Genomic DNA, 16270 nt, shown 5'->3' on the forward strand with positions numbered 1-16270 from the left:
CCACTGGCAATGCTACTCTTCAGAAGAGTGCTGCTAATCTGTGCAAGAAGTGCTACAGCTTCCTCTCAGGAGGGTATCTGGATTAGATAAGTCTTAATCCAGCCACAGTTTTTTAGACTTCTCTCTGGACAGTCAAGGTTCTTAGAGGGAAACCTGAGGGACAGCCCTGAACCTAGATTTTGAGGCAAAGACCTGATGATAAGAAGGGACAGCCCTGTAATCAAGATGGAGGCAAAGGCCTATAGTTTTGGAGGGACAGCCCTGTGATCAAGGAGGAAGCAAAGCAAGAAGAAGAGGCAGATCAAGCAAGACACAGAGTTGTACCTCTGAGATAATCAAGGTTCAGTGAAAGAGGTTACTTACTGTCAATATCCTAGGCGCCTGTGACGGTAGGTATACTGGGAGTAGAGTAGGCTCTTTGGTGGTGATCCTGGGGTTATCTGGGTGGTGGTTCTGGTGTGCTGAAGTCTGTAGATCCGCCTCAGGCAAGGGGGATCCTGACTACGAAAATTTTCACAGTTTGCTTATGTAATTTACATATGTACATGTGGTTTGGCGCGCCTGGTAGCGCTGACACGTCACAACTGCGCAAGGGCGCCATAACTCAGTAACTCAGGGAAGGAGTATAGTTACAAGGAATTGATAAGTTGTAACTAGGGTTAAAATTGCATGAGGAAACAGAATATGAAGTCAAAACAAGGTTATCTCTTAAGATGAAAAAGATATAAAGTAATTTATATGTAACAAAGGTAGAACAGGCAGCTTTTAGGTCAGCTGTGATGACTCTAAGGCTGACAGTTGGACCACTTAATTTTAAGCACATCTTTGAGATTGAGCTCCAGTTTCTGCAGAAGCTTTATATTTGATGCAGTCACAATGCTGTCATCAAAATGGATCCATATGACACTGGTTTCTGATTCATGCCTCAAAAGAGACTGTTGTTGTATTGTGACGGGGAATATCCAAGCTTGTCTAGTATGCCACATAGATGAAGCCACCAGCATTGCACAGCTTGCCAGGTGCCATACAGAGCTTTCTTAAGGAGAAAAGCATGGCCTTTGGGAAGCTGAACACCTTCTGGCGCCTTCACCCACACTTCCTCCTCAATTGGGGAATTGAAATAGGCAGCAACAAAATCAAAGCTGTGCACAGGCCAGTCAAACCGTGCTGCAATTTTCAGGAGTCAGCGCATCAAAACAAATGTTGCAGTAGGCGCAAACGTTTCAATAAAATCTTTTCCGGCGATCTGACAAAAACCTTTTGCAACCACTATGAAAAAAACTCAAGAAACGCTGTCAGTTGACATGCAAGAACCAGGTTCATAATTTGATCTTTACCCAAGTTCATCCAGGTTGATACTTTGGCCCTTATTGGTATTTTGCCAGGTTCATTCCTTCATCTTCAGGTGTAGTGCATGCTAACATGAACAGGGTATGCTCACATGAAAGGGGAATTTACACATGAAAGGAATAACATCAAAAAAGTATGCACACATGAAAAGCATATGTGAACATGAAAGGGGAATGTGAAAAGGTATTGTTACATATATAAAAGGGAAATTTCCACATGATGAAAGGGGTATGTATGCATAAAAGGGGTAGGTGCACATGTAAGGGGTATTTACACATGAAAGGGATATTTCCACATCAAAGGAATCTGTAAACATGAAAGGGTTATGTACACAGGATGAAAGGGGTATTTACACATGAAAGGGATATGTTCACATCAAAGGGGTATGGAAAAATGAAAGGGGTATTTACACATGGAAGGGGTATTTACACATGAAAGGGTTATTTACACATGAAAGGGTTATTTACACATGAAAGGGGTATTTACACATGTAAGGGGTATTTACACATCAAATGAGCATGTAAACATGAAAGGGTGATGCATGCATGATGAAAGGGGTTCATGCACATGAAAGGGATATGTGTACATGAAAGGGTTAGGTGCCCATTACAGGGGTATGTGAACATGAAAGGAAATTTGCATAGGTCTCAACTCAGTCTGGCATAAATTAGGCAATGCACAAAGATTGCAGGGTAGAAAGAATTTGGGATTCATGGGTATGATCCTTGTTCTAATTGAGGATTAACTTGAGTATGCTGGATGTCAACTGGCAGCAGTTTCTTGAGTTTTTTTCATAGTGAACATAGTGTGCTTTGTAGCGCTTAGTACTGCCATTGTCTCCGGACTTCTTTGCAAATACCCACCTGCCATCAAGCAGGCAGACATCCTTCAGCATCAGTTTTGAAACCCACACATCCGTCTGAAGTAAGTTGGACAACTCTTCAGAGATTGCATTTGCCCATGAAGCCTGATCAGATGATTTCATTGCCTGCTTATAGGTCTTAAGGATATCAACGCCATAGAAAGCACACAACTGGAGGACTGCTTCAATGAGCATCTCTTGATTGTTGAATTCAACCTTGTTGACAAAATTGCCCAGTTCTATTTGCCGGGCAATAAACTCAAGAGATATCTTATTCTGAGGCAATGGGGCAACCAGGGAATTTGTTGGAAGCTGAGGAAGTGTAATTCAAGGTACACTATCAACAAAACGGACCATAGCCAAAGAGACAAACTTGTTGCTATCCGGTATATAAAACAGCCAGCCTTTACTACTCTCCAAATGCGCTACAACATACGCTTCATAAGCTCTTTTGTCAAGCTTGTTGCGCTTCTTGACGGGTACGTGGATGAAAGCCTTCAAACCAAAAATCCTGAAGGTGTCAAAAGTTGGTGGTCTGCCAAATAGGGCTTCATACAGAGTTTTGCCTTTACTGGACTTGTTTGGAATTTGATTCAGGACATGGTTTACCCACAGGAAAGCATAGCTCCAGAAATTCCTGGGCAGTTGACTGTTGCTCAGAACTGTGCAATCCATATTGGCAACAGTTCTGTTGAACCGTTCCACCACACCTTTCTGATAGTGATGATACGGTAGGGACCATTCTGCTATTATTCCCTTCCCTTTCAGAAAATCATTGAACACCTTATCAGCAAATTCCCCTCCATTAATATTATCCCTTTCCAGAATCTTCACTACATCTCCGGTCTGCTTCTCCAACTTGCGGATTATTTCCATGAGTACGTTGTTTGCCTCAGATGTTGCTTTCAGACTCTTCACGTAAGAGTAGCCAGTTGCAACTTCCCGCAAGGTTAACAGGTATTTGGCCCCATCTACGACCTCTACTGGGAAAGGACCCATCAGGTCCGTACATAATATTTCCAGTCAATCTGGCGCCCTCATGGTACTGGTGAGGGGATTGAGACAAGTGCTCTTGGTAATTGTACATATAGGACAGTGAATTTTCCCGGGAGGGAGATCAGATGGCAGGCCAAAACCTAAGCGTTGTTTGATGAGAGATCTAATCTTCCGGAGGCTAACATGCCCAAAAATCTGATGCCAGAAAAGTAAGACTTTCTCAGCATCAGTGAGCAATTCTGGTTTCCATGACAACAGATATATCCTTTCAAATGGCGTGACAAAGGGGTCATTTGGTGATGATGCAATAAAATCACTGCCACGTTCTTTTAGAGGCAAAGAAACTTGATTGGCATTCTCATGGTCATATGAAACAGGAACAACAGAAACGGGGATAGATGATCTTGAGGGAGGCATAGAAGATGTTGCCAACAACGAGTTGGTAGGAGAGGAATGTGATGGAGTACACAACAGAGGAAGAGAAGGAGAGATTGAGGAAGAGGAAATAGGTCAATTCCGGAGCATGGGGTATGGCAAGCACCATTGATTCTTTTGTTGTTCAAAATTTCAGCTGAATGTCAAACTACCGGACTGGTCATACATCTCAAAAGCATCTGAGAACCTGTTGAACTGGAAGTTCCAGTTAGCTTTCCGGAGGGCTGCAAAAGAGATGAGGGTAGAACAAGCATGCTCACAAAACAACACCCCTTTTATGGGTATGATTGCGCCTATTGGCACCCGTAAAAACAGGTCCCCAAAGCCTGATATGAAGGCTCCAGAGCCTGAAGTTGCTACATTCAAAGCAATATTCTGCTTGAGCTTACGGAAGTTGTGCAGCAGGCTTAGGTTGCCTGTCAAGTTGTGCGTAGCACCAGAATCCAAGAGCTGGGGTACTCACATCAATTTCAGCAGTCATTTCCCCAAACTCTGCCTCTGCAATCCCATCTGGGAGCTCCTCCACCGTTGCCTCTTTGGCATACGCGCCACCCCCCCCCCCCCCCCGTTGATTGTTGAAGCAAGGTTGGTTGCTGGTTTGGTTGGGATGGGTCTGGTTTTGCTGTGGTTGGTAAGAGTCCGCAGGGCGGTACGGTGCCAATCTGTTTTGCTGAAAGGCAGGCTGCTGGTGGAGCAACATGGGGGGGTAGGGATTGGAGTGCTGAGGGAAATACAACATCAAGTTATACTGCTGTTTTCCTTGCAATTTGGCGAAAGGTTCTCTGAAAGAACCGTGCCCAAAAGGTATGCCAGGAGGTGGATAGACCGCTCCAATCATGGGCAGGAAAGGAGGTTGATGCTGCTGACGGGAAGGAAGAGTGACCGGCCAATAATAAAGAGCTCCATGTCCATGTTGTTTCCTGTTGACAGGTTGAGATTGGGATTGAGAGGGACAGTCCCGGAGCTAGTGTGTTGCGTCTCTGCAGCTCCAGCATTGATTAGCTGTCACGCTGTAGAAGTGAAGAGCATTGTTCCACTTGATCTTGGGGATATCAGCAAGAAAAGCTCTGCAATTGAAAGGTGGCAACTCAGCAGCCAATTGCAGGACCGCTGGTGAATGACTGCCACTTGACTTTTGGTGTCCTCCAGGTCGAGTATGGTTGTCTTGAAGCTTGCATGCTGACAGGAGTTGTACCATCCAATCAAAAGTGGGGGTAATGCTGTCAGCTGAGTTTTGAAGTTCAAGCTCAACTTGACAATCAAAATCCTGCCTGAGTGAAGTGTCCCTGCCAATGCTGCTCTGGAGGATGAAGCCCATGAATACATCATCTGTGAGGTGCACTTTGAGGTTGCGCCATTCCGTTGCTAGATCTTTGAGACGCGAAGCCACCCCAGCAGATTTTGGGCTCTCAGAGTTCTTGAATTCAATTAATTGGTAAAAGACTTCCAACTGAGCCAACCGACTGATTGATTTGAATTTCTTGAACATCCTATTGTGCATGTCAATACAAGATCCAGCATTGTGTACGTTTGATTTGAGGCAATCATGCATTGTAGCCAAGAAGATTGTGCAACCAATTTTTTTGAGGACTGAGTTGGTGTTCTTTGTAACAAAGAAATTTTTTTTTGTTGAGGTGGATACCACCTTTCTCAGCGAGTTCTCAATTTTAAACCGGAAAATTCAAGCCTTAGGAGAGAGGACAGCCTTGTTGGGAACTTTTGTTGTAGCCGCATGAATCGCTTGTCCAACAATCTTGGACTCCTCAAGTTGGGCTTTGGCCTCCGCCAGATCTGCTGCACGTTGAGCCGCAGTGAGATGTGGTGGCCATTCCATGATTGTTGGTGGGAGGGGCATTGGGGCGTGAGAGGGTGGCGGATGTGATATGTGCAGTTGAGAAGGACTGTGGTTGTTGATGGGCAATTCAGAGAATGTGGGTGAGGGTTTTCTGTCCAAGATATTCAACGGGTTGGCAGGTAATAGCAGAGTTGATGTAGGGGATGGTTGGTGAAAAGAAGGGGGAGGCGGATGGTTAGGAGAGGGTAGAGAAGGGGGAATAGTGATATTTGAAAAGGATTGGTTCTTGTTGGAAGAAAAAATGGTGGGAGAAAGGGAGGAGAGGGAAAAAGAGGTGCACAAAAAGTGGATTGGGGTAGCGGGACAAAGTGTTTTTCAGTGAAGATTGGTTCTGTATCTGGCTTCCCGGATGGCGGAAGTTGTGGTAGATCTGGGTAGAACCGGTTTTGAGGTGTTGCTGGCCTTGCTTTCTGCCAGCCGCCGGGAATTCTCTGGTTTATGATTGCTGTCTTGTCTCCGGGAGTGGTTGGATTGGCTTGATTGTTAGTGATGTGAGAACTCCTTTGAGATGGGTTGGCAGTCCTCTGAGGGGGAAATAAAAATATGATATTCCAGCTAAGTAATACTACTGTTACGGGTGGTTTAAAAGACCTGCCCTCTATTATACTACACAGAATTCTGACAACAAATTTATCTATTGTTGTGGCATGACTTTATGACAGAGAAAACTTGTATGTAGTAGTCTCTATCAGACCTAGATCAGTTTTTATCAAGTATAAGATGCTTATACAACCTCTATATGGCAAGCTGGGCAAAGAATATAATCAATTGAGAATATGTTTTTTTGGGGTTTTATGGTTTTAGCAGAGTGAAGTGATGGAGTGTGATATAATATTTCTATGTTGATGTCTGATGACTGTGTCTCCGTGATGATGGCGAAATGATGACTGTTGACCACTGAGCTGGGGTGCCTGGGTGATGATGGCAAAATGATGGGAGAAGGGCCTTTTTCTGAGTCATTTTTGCTGGTGAGGGCTGCACTCAAGGCATTTCTGCTGGTGGTGACCCTGTGGATTGCACTGCCTTCTGCAAGGGGTGCATAACTTGAACTGAATGTTCCACATGACAATGTGTGCTTTGTACCTTTTAAGGCAAGGGCCGCCTAGGTTTGTTGCACTGCCAAAATGGAGGCTTTCTGACCGCATGCATCAATGTAAGGTCTGTGCAAATCTGTTGAGTTGTTGAGTGGAGGCCTAGTTGCTGCAGTTTCCAATGTGCAGGTTGCGTGAGGTGATCTGTAGCTAATAGTGGAGGCCTGCCTAACTAGTAAATCTAACTATGCTCTTATATATATACATGCCTTTTATTATTTGTATGAATTTCTACCTAGGTATGGCCTGTACTAAACCTATAATTGTAAATAACTTCTAAACTAAAAGAGCTAGCTGGGTAGTTGAAGTGAGTGACTAGGGTTAAATTTGATTTCTCTAATAATATTCTATCATATGCAAGTATTTCAGGCTGTGAGTTCAGGTTTTGGCAGTTTTGTTGCGCGCAACAGATCTGGATCACCACAGCAGATTGTTCCAAGATGTAATACTTATCCATCCCCCTAGTTGCCAACTGCCATGGGTATGTGGACTTTTGAGTGCCGTACACATACCAAAAAAGGCCGGCTTTTCAATGGTCTAGGAGGCGTGACAGGAATCTGGGTGGTTGTGGGGGATTTTGAGGTTGTAATGACCTTCCCAGCCAAATGGCTGGTTGCCCTCACGCGGGAATTGGGACATTATATTCAAGTCCCTCCTTTGGAGGTGCTTTGCGCCTCTAACTTAACTAAGTCCCTCTATTTGAGGGGGGGGGGGGTGGGGGGGGGATCCTGCAGGGACCCTCCAAAGGAGAGATTTATGCGCTATGTCAACCCCGTGGCAGTAGAAAATTAGAAAAATGATGTTTTTCAATCCTTTCCTATAGTGCCATTTGTCACCAGGTTGTAAGAGGCTGTCAAGGTCCTCTTCACTGGTCTGGGTCTGGGGGGTCTTTCTGGGTCTGGGTTCAAGGACTGGACGGGGATGGGGCTGGGGCAAGGCAGGTCTGCCTTGGAGGGATTCTAGAACCACTTTCTGAATTGCTAGCTCAGGGGAAGTGGTTAGTACTTCCCAACTATGTACAACTGGAGATGAGAATGAAAGAACAATGATATAGCAGAGAAATGGCTGAAGGCTCACCTAGCTCAGGGGAAGTGGTTAGTACTTCCCTACTGAGCTAGGAGGGTGCGGGCGGTCAAGGTCTAAGGGTCCTGCCGGGACTGGATCTGTGACATTCCCGTGATTGTCCTTGTGGGGGCGGGCTCACACAGGTCATAAATTTTTGGGGGAGCAAAATGTGCACAACATCATGGAGTTCCTTTGTACATATTTTACAAATTTTTTGGGGCCTTGGGTGGCCCATGAAGTCCTTGTTTGTAACTGACAAGTGTCCACTTCATTGTGCATTCCACATTTTGCACTGTACAGAATCTGAAATTGATAATGTTACAACTATGATTGCAGCTCAACCAGAGGAGTTGAAGATGGGAAAAAATAGTAGAAAGAAGGGGACAGCTTAAGCCATCCCAGAAATGTAAATTAGAGCAAAAAAGGTTCAGAAACTCATTTGGCAGACAAAATGCCTAATTCTCTACTGCCGCAGGGTCATAAGTACCTCCCCGAGGAGGGAATTAGCTAAGTTAGTTCGCGCCTCCTCGGAAGGAAAGGGACTTGTGTGTTAAGTTTGGTGCAAAACACAACCAATCAGTGTTCAGCCTACCCCCCGGGGGCCCGAAGTCTTGAGCTAAGTTCGGGGATCTGCCAGCTTTGAAACCCCGGGGTGTTTGAGGCATTCAAAACAGGAAGTTTTGCTCTCTCAATCGACGTGTCACTCGTACATAGCTCGGCAAAGCCACCACAATTGCAGCAGACAAGCACATTACAGTAACTCAAAGCCTAAGCAAATCATCCATCATGTCAGACGAAGAAGTCTCTGTTAACGAACCCTCTCTTCAAAACATTCTCGATCAGAAATGTAAGCACAAGATACCCCCAACCAAATCAAAACCCTCTACTGACTGCCTTGATATCCATCAGCCTTGAAATGGATATTTTGTGGTAAGCTTTTAATTATTGCCTAGCTGAAAAGTGCCTCTAAAAATTCACTCAATCATTGCCTTCAATTCCATCAAATTTCAATGAGAAAGGTGGGAAGGGAGGTGTAGGTTAGTCACCCAATTTCACCTCGAGTCACTACGAGAAAAGGATGCTGAGTAACCTCAAAATAACACCCTGTAGGTAAAACAACAACGTCGTGCTCTTTAGCAGTCCAACTAGCCTCCTGTCGAGAATCGGTTCTGTTGATCTCGACCGATCCAGCACACAATTTATCGGATGCGTTCTGTCAAAAATTCGGCAAAGATGCGACACTGGTCAACGGATTTGAGAACCTATACGCGATGGAAATCGATCCGAATTCTAGCTTGCAAGAGATGGTCGAACAGTGTGAAAATGATTCCCTCTTTCCAAGTTCTCTACCTTGAGATTACACAAGCCAGTCTGACATTGAAAAATTGCATTCCAATCGATACCTGATTGTTTTTGCATCGGATAGCTGAGTCGCAGGGCGGAGGCGGAATGGGTGGCATGATGCAAGACCTGGCATTCGCTATTCCTGGAGTGGACGAGGCTATGGGATTTGCCGAAATTATGAAGTTAGTCAGATGACAATTGATTATCCTCTTTGCACAAAAATATGATATTGATCTTTTTTTTTTTTCGAAACATTAGACACGTGAAATCAATGAAGTACTCCGTGATCGTATTCGACACAGCACCTACAGGCCACACCCTGCGCTTCTTGTCCTTCCCGGCCGTACTTGAAAAGGCCCTTGGGAAGCTATCCATGCTGGGCGGTCGATTCGGGCCGATGATGCAACAATTTGGCTCGATGATGGGTGTCAATACAAATACTGAAGACATGTTCGGGAAGCTGGAAGACATGAAATCCGTTATCACTGAAGTTAACAACCAGTTCAAGAACCCTGTGCGTACTTATATCGTCTATCCCCATACTTCTCGCTGGTTGAAACTCTGGGAGTAATTAACATTTGATATGTCCCTCGTTGCTCATATGTATTCAGGACCTGACGACGTTCATTTGCGTCTGCATATCTGAATTTTTGTCACTTTACGAGACCGAAAGGTTGATCCAAGAGCTGAGCCAATACGGGATCGACACTCACTGCATTGTTGTCAACCAACTCCTATTCCCTAAAGCCAACAGCGACTGCGATCAATGTAACACCCGATACAAAATGCGTTCGTGCACATGCTTTTTTGACACTCGTTCAACCGCTAAAACTCACTCAGGCTACCTCCATTTCTTCCAATTATCCATGCGTATACAGAAAGAAAATATTTAGCAGAAATCAACGACCTCTATATCGAAGAATTCCATGTTGTCAAGATGCCCTTACTAACTGAAGAGGTGAGGGGTGGGGAAAAAATCAAAAGGTTAGTATTTTTTTTACTGGAAGCGTCTCTTGATCTTGATTGATATGACTGATATTGTCTTCTCTTTGCTGTCAATGTATCAAGTTTTTCGAAGATGTTAATTGACCCCTACAAGCCCCCATCATCACAACTCTTGTAACCCATAACCAACTTCAGCAACATCAGAAAATTCTCAACACTAGAATAAAGATACAAACATGTCAATACACACTCGCACCACATAAAAAAATCACTTTTTTGCTCCGTTTTTATTATTATTCCGTTCTCGCCTTTTTTATGGTGGAGAGACAGTGAGATATTTTTTCTTTTGCTTGAAGGAATGATTCATTTTCACATCCACCCATCTCTTCATCTATGCCTGGTCCTTTCATATTTCTCCCTCGTTAAACTGTCTAGAGGGTGTGAATGAGACATTTTTTGTTTCAGAGGTCCGTGAGAAGTCTTCCTACACCATGGATGAGCTGTCTGGCTCAACCATACTGTTTCCGAGACACAATCTGTTTGCAACGGTTGATTCCGTGCGCAATCTGTCCCAATAGCATTGTCTACGGCAGGCCACTTCATGATGATCAGAAATCATGTGTCGAATTCGCTGGGCACTCTGCTCACGGCCCAATCTTTTATCAGCATTTTCTTAGGTACTGTTTCGAGGTCCTCATTTGTTTGTTGACCAAGAGATTAGCTCACTGCAAAAGACATGCATGTGATACATTCACATTCCTCTCTTGATTGAAAGCCTTGGGAAAACTGTGATCCCTGTTTGTAAGGAGCCTGGCTTCGTTTTCATCCTTCACTGAAATTTGAAGGGATAGATTGGACGATAATCAAGCTCCACTAGAAACTTCTAGACATTTTTAGACAGTGATTTGGAGTTCATTGGTCAGGAGTGGTGGATTCCAGCATGTGGTTTGGTGAAGTGGAAATGAAGCTATGAGCCCGCGTGATTTTTCTCACTGAATTTCCCATTGTGCCGGTTGTGTCTTCTCGATATATCTTCCTCGAGGAACGGATACAGGAACGGCGTGAGTTCTTCGCCCTTGTCAAGTTTCATCTATCCTGACATTATTCCTCACTTTAGGACGGTAAAAAAAAACAAGAGTTGATACCAACGACCAAAATGATCAATCGATCATCGCGACTGACTAGATCGATTGTCCCGGTCTCACAAACCCAATCGACCACCCTCCACAGATTAAGCAAGCAACCTCAAAACAATTTATCAACAGCAAGAGCGACGACTGACGAGAATAAACCACATGACCATACCGTCGTTGGACATGGATCGAAGAATCAACCTTCTACTAGCCCTTCGGTCCAAAAAGCATTCCTGGAATCCATGAAATATCTTCAGCAAGACGCCGAACGACTCCAGCATAAGATAAGAGAACTCCAAACTTCTCAAAACTCACCTCAATCACAACAAGATATCGAACGGCTTGAAATATTGAGCGAAATTAATGATGTGCAAGTTCGGAAGAACCACAACCTTGGCGTTGGGGTAGATATGTCAAAGCCGATATACCGATTTTTAGAACAACAACGATGGAGGAAAGAAGGTCAACTCGGTCGTCTCGTGAGGATTTTTCCATCACACTCATCGAAGACTATTGATTACATATAATTGAGCTTGATTTTTTTACCTTCTTCCTCTCTTTGTGAAGATGGAAACAATCCATCGACTAAGGATCTTTCCCGATTTGTTTCCGTCGATCGATCCGACCGTCAACCTGAAAATTAAGTTCCAAGACAACTATCTATCAAACACTAACCGATTGATCAACATCGGCAACTTTGTTCCAAGCTCAAAAGTAAGCCAAGTCTCCACTACCTCTTCGAACATTGATAACGATAAAGCTTGTTTAACAATTCAACAACTATCTATTTTTTTCCTGTTGTTAATTTGTTCAGTCCACGAAGCCACCAGTCATCCAAGCCCAAGTCTTCCATCCCGAGCCAAAACTATACACGCTCGTTATGGTCGATCCCGGTCAGACTCCTTTACCTCTTTTTTTTCAAAACTTCGTTGATTCTTATTGCCACTAGCAGGAAAGGACACTGAATCTTATCTTTTGTACACGTGTAGATGTTCCCGACCCTCGAAATCGATCGTTCACTACTTTCCTTCATTGGGTCAGGTAAGATATAGTTTCTCGAACACCGAAACAAAATGTATTGACAATGATTATTGGGGAGATGTCTGATGAAATACTGCCGACAACCACTATCCCACAAAAAACCTGAATCCAAAATAACAAAAAAAAATCAAACGGGGAACAATGACAGAGCGAATGTTTCGATTTCGGCAACAACCAATGGCGAGATAGACCTAACAACGGAGAAAGGAGCAGAAGAAGAGGTGGAGTATGTGGGGCCACATCCGGCGCAAGGCTCCGGGAGCCACCGGTACACGATCATGATGTTTGAGCAAGCCGGCCCGATCAATTTGAGTGCCGATCCGGAGCTACTCAACCGTGCTGGGTTCTCATTACGCCGATTCAGTCGCCAACTTGACCTGAAACCGGCCGGCGTGATGGCTTGGATTAGTCAATGGCATGCTCGAGATGCTGAGGCGATCAGCTCGATCTATAGGGACGAATTACGTACGTCTTTTCCTCACTCATCCTACCACTTTGTCTCCATGTCAAAGTTCTTTGTCTGTGGAGATATTAAACTGTTCTTGTTTGGTGCCCTGCAGAAATCCACGAACCTCGATACGGGAAAGAGCCTAAGCCATACGCAAACCGGGTCAAATTACCGTCCCATACACCATTACCCCTCACCCATCGTCACCCACCCGTCATTCCTTGGCGTGAAAAGATTGCTTCTTCTTCCGATCCTAACCTTAGTTAACCCCCCGCATTATTCTTTGGATTAAAAACGTGCCCGTATACAAGAAATCTCACCTCATCCCCTTTTCACTCGTGATCTCTGCGAGTCTCAAACAGACTCTACTTTCGAAAATACAGAAAATCGTCGAGGTATTTGTCCTAGGATGGGTGGAAAATTGATAGTCCAACAAGCACCGATTCCGCTTGTGGAGACTAGGCAAATGACACATACCCGTCCCTCAAGGCTCAACCCATCCACAACTATTGAATATTTCTCGGGTCCACTGCATACATATAGATGAGCTTGACCCAGTAAGCGGTGATCAAGACAACAGTCAAAGAGCCCTAAGCATCCCTACCTCCTCTCTCTTGATAGAGCGTCAAGGACTCGGGATTCTTTCTCTCTCCAAAAGCGTGTTCTGAAGTCTGGTCAGCTCAATACACGAGCCGGCCATCTGCACCAATCATCGTCCGTGACTAAATCTCTCGGAGAGCGCTGCCATCAGGGAAGCAACCAGACAATCTTTGCGCGCATCGATTAGTCTTGGCGGGTCTAACCAAAAGAACCCACTCAACAACACTTCGCACGATTCTTGATTGCTTGATGGCGATATGGACAGTGACTTGTTGGTCTGTCACTATTCATATCTGTGTGTAATTGATTGAGAGGTTATACGGTATCAGACATGAAATAAATGGATCGACTGCTTTAACAATATATCAGATATGTATACTATTCGCGCACTGGATACTTCGAAGCACTTTTTTTGTCTAGCAGAGAGAAAGTCATTACATACAACAAAAAGAAAACGGGTACTGGGGTTTTGTTTTGGCAAGGGATGAGAAATGAAGAAATTTTCATTGTTGCTTTTTCTTGATTGTAGAGAAGTGGGGAGTGTGTGTCTAACTACGAGAAAAGAAGCTCCACAGCCCGCCAGATTTTTTGGCAGGGGCCGGCGCGCCGGGTTCCTGGTCCTGAGGAGGAGAAATATGTGCCGGAGGATCTTGAGGAGCGGCTGCTGTGGTAATGTAGGTGCCGGAAGAAGATTGAGGGCCTGGTTTAGAGGCCGTTTGAGTCTTGGAAGCGTGCGGGGAGTGGGGGTTGGGGTCGAGCTGATCCCACTCGAATTGGGTGGCGTAGTTGAACGCGAGATCGAAGACTTGTGCGGCTGGCTTTCCTGACGCTCCCTCGGCGACATCGTTTAACGAAAGCTTCTCCAGCTTCACTCGGCTTAGACCCTCCGCCCCTCCTTCAACAACCTGCGGCTCCTCTTTCCCATTCGTACTCTTCCACCATTTGTTTGCGATCTCTTGCCTCATATGTTCTTGCACTTCATCGCTTACCGCCTCCAAAAGAACGCGTTCAAACCTGAAGAACTCCGCGTTTAAATCGCTGATCTCTCGCTTCGACAACGCGTTTTCTCCGTCTAGAGCTTCTTCTTCCGAGTTCATCTCTTCTAGGTTCATCTTGGTCTGTCGGAGATAGAAATTCGACTTTTGTTGTAACACGTAACTCTCTAGAAACTTTTCTACTATTAGCCATGACTTTGATTGTATCAAACTCCTAGAGAAAAGAAAAGGAGCGCTACATCAGTTCCTGGACCCCAACAAAAGAAAGCAAGCAAGAATGGTTACCTGTAAGCTTTGAAAAACGAAATTTTAGATTCGATTTTCAAACCCAGTTCATGATCGTCTTCGATCAGCTTTAGCTGTTTAATTCGCTCGAGGTTGAAGAGGATATCATCGAATAATTTAAGTAATGAAGGGAAGATCTTAGCTTGGCGACGTTGGATGAGCAGGGACTTGATGAGATCGGTTTCATAAGTGTATTTAGAAGATGGCCGTTGATGGTTGAAGTTGGAGACAGTTTTCGAAGTCGGTTGTCGGTGCTTAGCCAAGACCAGGCGATTGATCTGATGATAGTTCTTCGGATTTCCGTTGATGCGATTGTCGACTTTGGTCTCCACTTTGCGCCACTTCTGTTCAAGTTTGTGAACCAGTTCGAGATCCCGATTGACTCTGGTCGAAAGCAAACGGAAACCGACGATGCTGTGGATTGTCGCAAGGACCGCCGATTGTTGGTCAAATCGTTGGATAGTCGAGTTCAATTCTAGTGCGCGATTGTTGGACTCGATGAGAGCCTGTAAGGCGGTCTCGACATTGACGTATGTCGATAATGCTTGGTCAAATGCGGCCGTCGGACTGATCGGATTTTTCTGGCTCATCTTCGGATTCTTGGCTTGTAAGAATCTCTGTCGCTTCTGCTTCCTGCTGAGATGCTCCTCGGCCTGGGATTGATCGGGTGAGGTGGGTTCAAGAGGAGATGATTTGAGGTTGGAGAGTAGGACTCGATCGGCCGTTTGGACACTGGTGATCAGGTCGACCAGTTCTGGATTGCGGATCGGGATCAGTTGATCAAGCCACTTTAATTCGATTGTCTGTTGGACGATTTTTCGAGAGGATTTGACCAAGCTTTCGATTTCCGGCCAATCCTTTCCGGCCAGCTTATCACCGACCGGATTTTTTTCGAGTCTTTGCTCACTGAAGGATTCGATCTCGAGAGCATTTGCGCCGGATTTGTAGGCGCAATAGCGGATCATGGGGGCCAACTCATCGCTGGACTCGTCGAAGATGGCCCGTTTCTTGTGGTCGGTTTGGTCGGTCGAACTGGCCAAGGCTTTGAGGATTACGCAGGAGAGTGCAAAGTGGTCGAGAGCGGTGTCCCATCGGGCGAGCTCGAATTCGAGCAGTCCTCTCATGTAGAGTCTGTGCACGTGCACCTGGGCTAGAGTTCTGATCGAGAAGGAATTCGAGGAATGGCACAAGTCGAGGAATCGATCGGAGTGCTGGATAGCTTTGGTCAGCCGATTATTGGCATGATGTCGGACCCTGCTGGCGCCGGTTCTAGTCGCCTGATCTGTCTTCTGCTGGGCGTGCTTTTTCAGGATCGATTGTACCTCCTCTTTTAATTCTCTTGAGGATGCCCAGGCGTGTTCGACTTGGAATAGATTGATCAAAAAATGTCTGAAACGGATCGAAGTAGGACCGGTTAGAATAATATTTTTTTCTTCCCCAGATGGTTTAACTTACTTGAGATTATGCTCATTGGTGCCGTCGAGACTTTCTGCTGAGCGTTTGATAAACTGTTTGGTCTTCGGGTTATAAGATTGTTGCAAGCCAGTTGATTTTCTGAGCGTCTTCAGCTTGTGAGTACAATGGATCCTGACAATTCATGTATATCCTATCAGCATTCGATTGGAATCCCCACCCTGTCGGTTGCTGACTGACCTGTATCGATGGAAGTCTGAGTCCCTGAGACCGAACTTTTTGCGTTCTTCATTGACGATGCACAGCACTGCAATTAGTAAAACCATGTCAGTACACTGAGTGCAATAGAGCCAAGTATGTAAAAATATGTCGATCGACTCACGATCCACGTTGGCCATGGTTTGTGGATGAC

The 16270-nt window shown here is 45.0% G+C and overlaps 3 protein-coding genes across 3 annotated transcripts; 2 read left to right on the plus strand and 1 right to left on the minus strand.

Annotated features, from left to right (window-relative positions):
• Positions 1 to 8440: 8440 nt before the first annotated feature.
• Positions 8441 to 10121, plus strand: PtA15_17A125 (uncharacterized protein; the record flags this gene model as incomplete). The annotated part of the gene is made up of 9 exons (XM_053164208.1): positions 8441 to 8501; positions 8564 to 8584; positions 8674 to 8691; positions 8765 to 8971; positions 9081 to 9180; positions 9257 to 9512; positions 9610 to 9787; positions 9877 to 9982; positions 10067 to 10121. 9 exons carry the CDS (start codon positions 8441 to 8443, stop codon positions 10119 to 10121), a joined length of 1002 nt encoding a protein of 333 aa, XP_053028198.1.
• Positions 10122 to 11099: 978 nt separating this feature from the next.
• Positions 11100 to 12832, plus strand: PtA15_17A126 (uncharacterized protein; the record flags this gene model as incomplete). The annotated part of the gene is made up of 6 exons (XM_053164209.1): positions 11100 to 11555; positions 11644 to 11790; positions 11891 to 11969; positions 12066 to 12117; positions 12266 to 12582; positions 12678 to 12832. The coding sequence occupies 6 exons, from the start codon at positions 11100 to 11102 to the stop codon at positions 12830 to 12832; spliced, it is 1206 nt and encodes a 401-aa protein (XP_053028199.1).
• Positions 12833 to 13713: 881 nt separating this feature from the next.
• PtA15_17A127 (uncharacterized protein) lies at positions 13714 to 16256 on the minus strand (the record flags this gene model as incomplete). The annotated part of the gene is made up of 5 exons (XM_053164210.1): positions 13714 to 14374; positions 14446 to 15834; positions 15901 to 16032; positions 16099 to 16165; positions 16241 to 16256. The coding sequence occupies 5 exons, from the start codon at positions 16254 to 16256 to the stop codon at positions 13714 to 13716; spliced, it is 2265 nt and encodes a 754-aa protein (XP_053028200.1).
• Positions 16257 to 16270: the final 14 nt, after the last annotated feature.

This window comes from Puccinia triticina, chromosome 17A, assembly GCF_026914185.1.
Source record: "Puccinia triticina chromosome 17A, complete sequence".
Classification (NCBI taxonomy): domain Eukaryota; kingdom Fungi; phylum Basidiomycota; class Pucciniomycetes; order Pucciniales; family Pucciniaceae; genus Puccinia; species Puccinia triticina.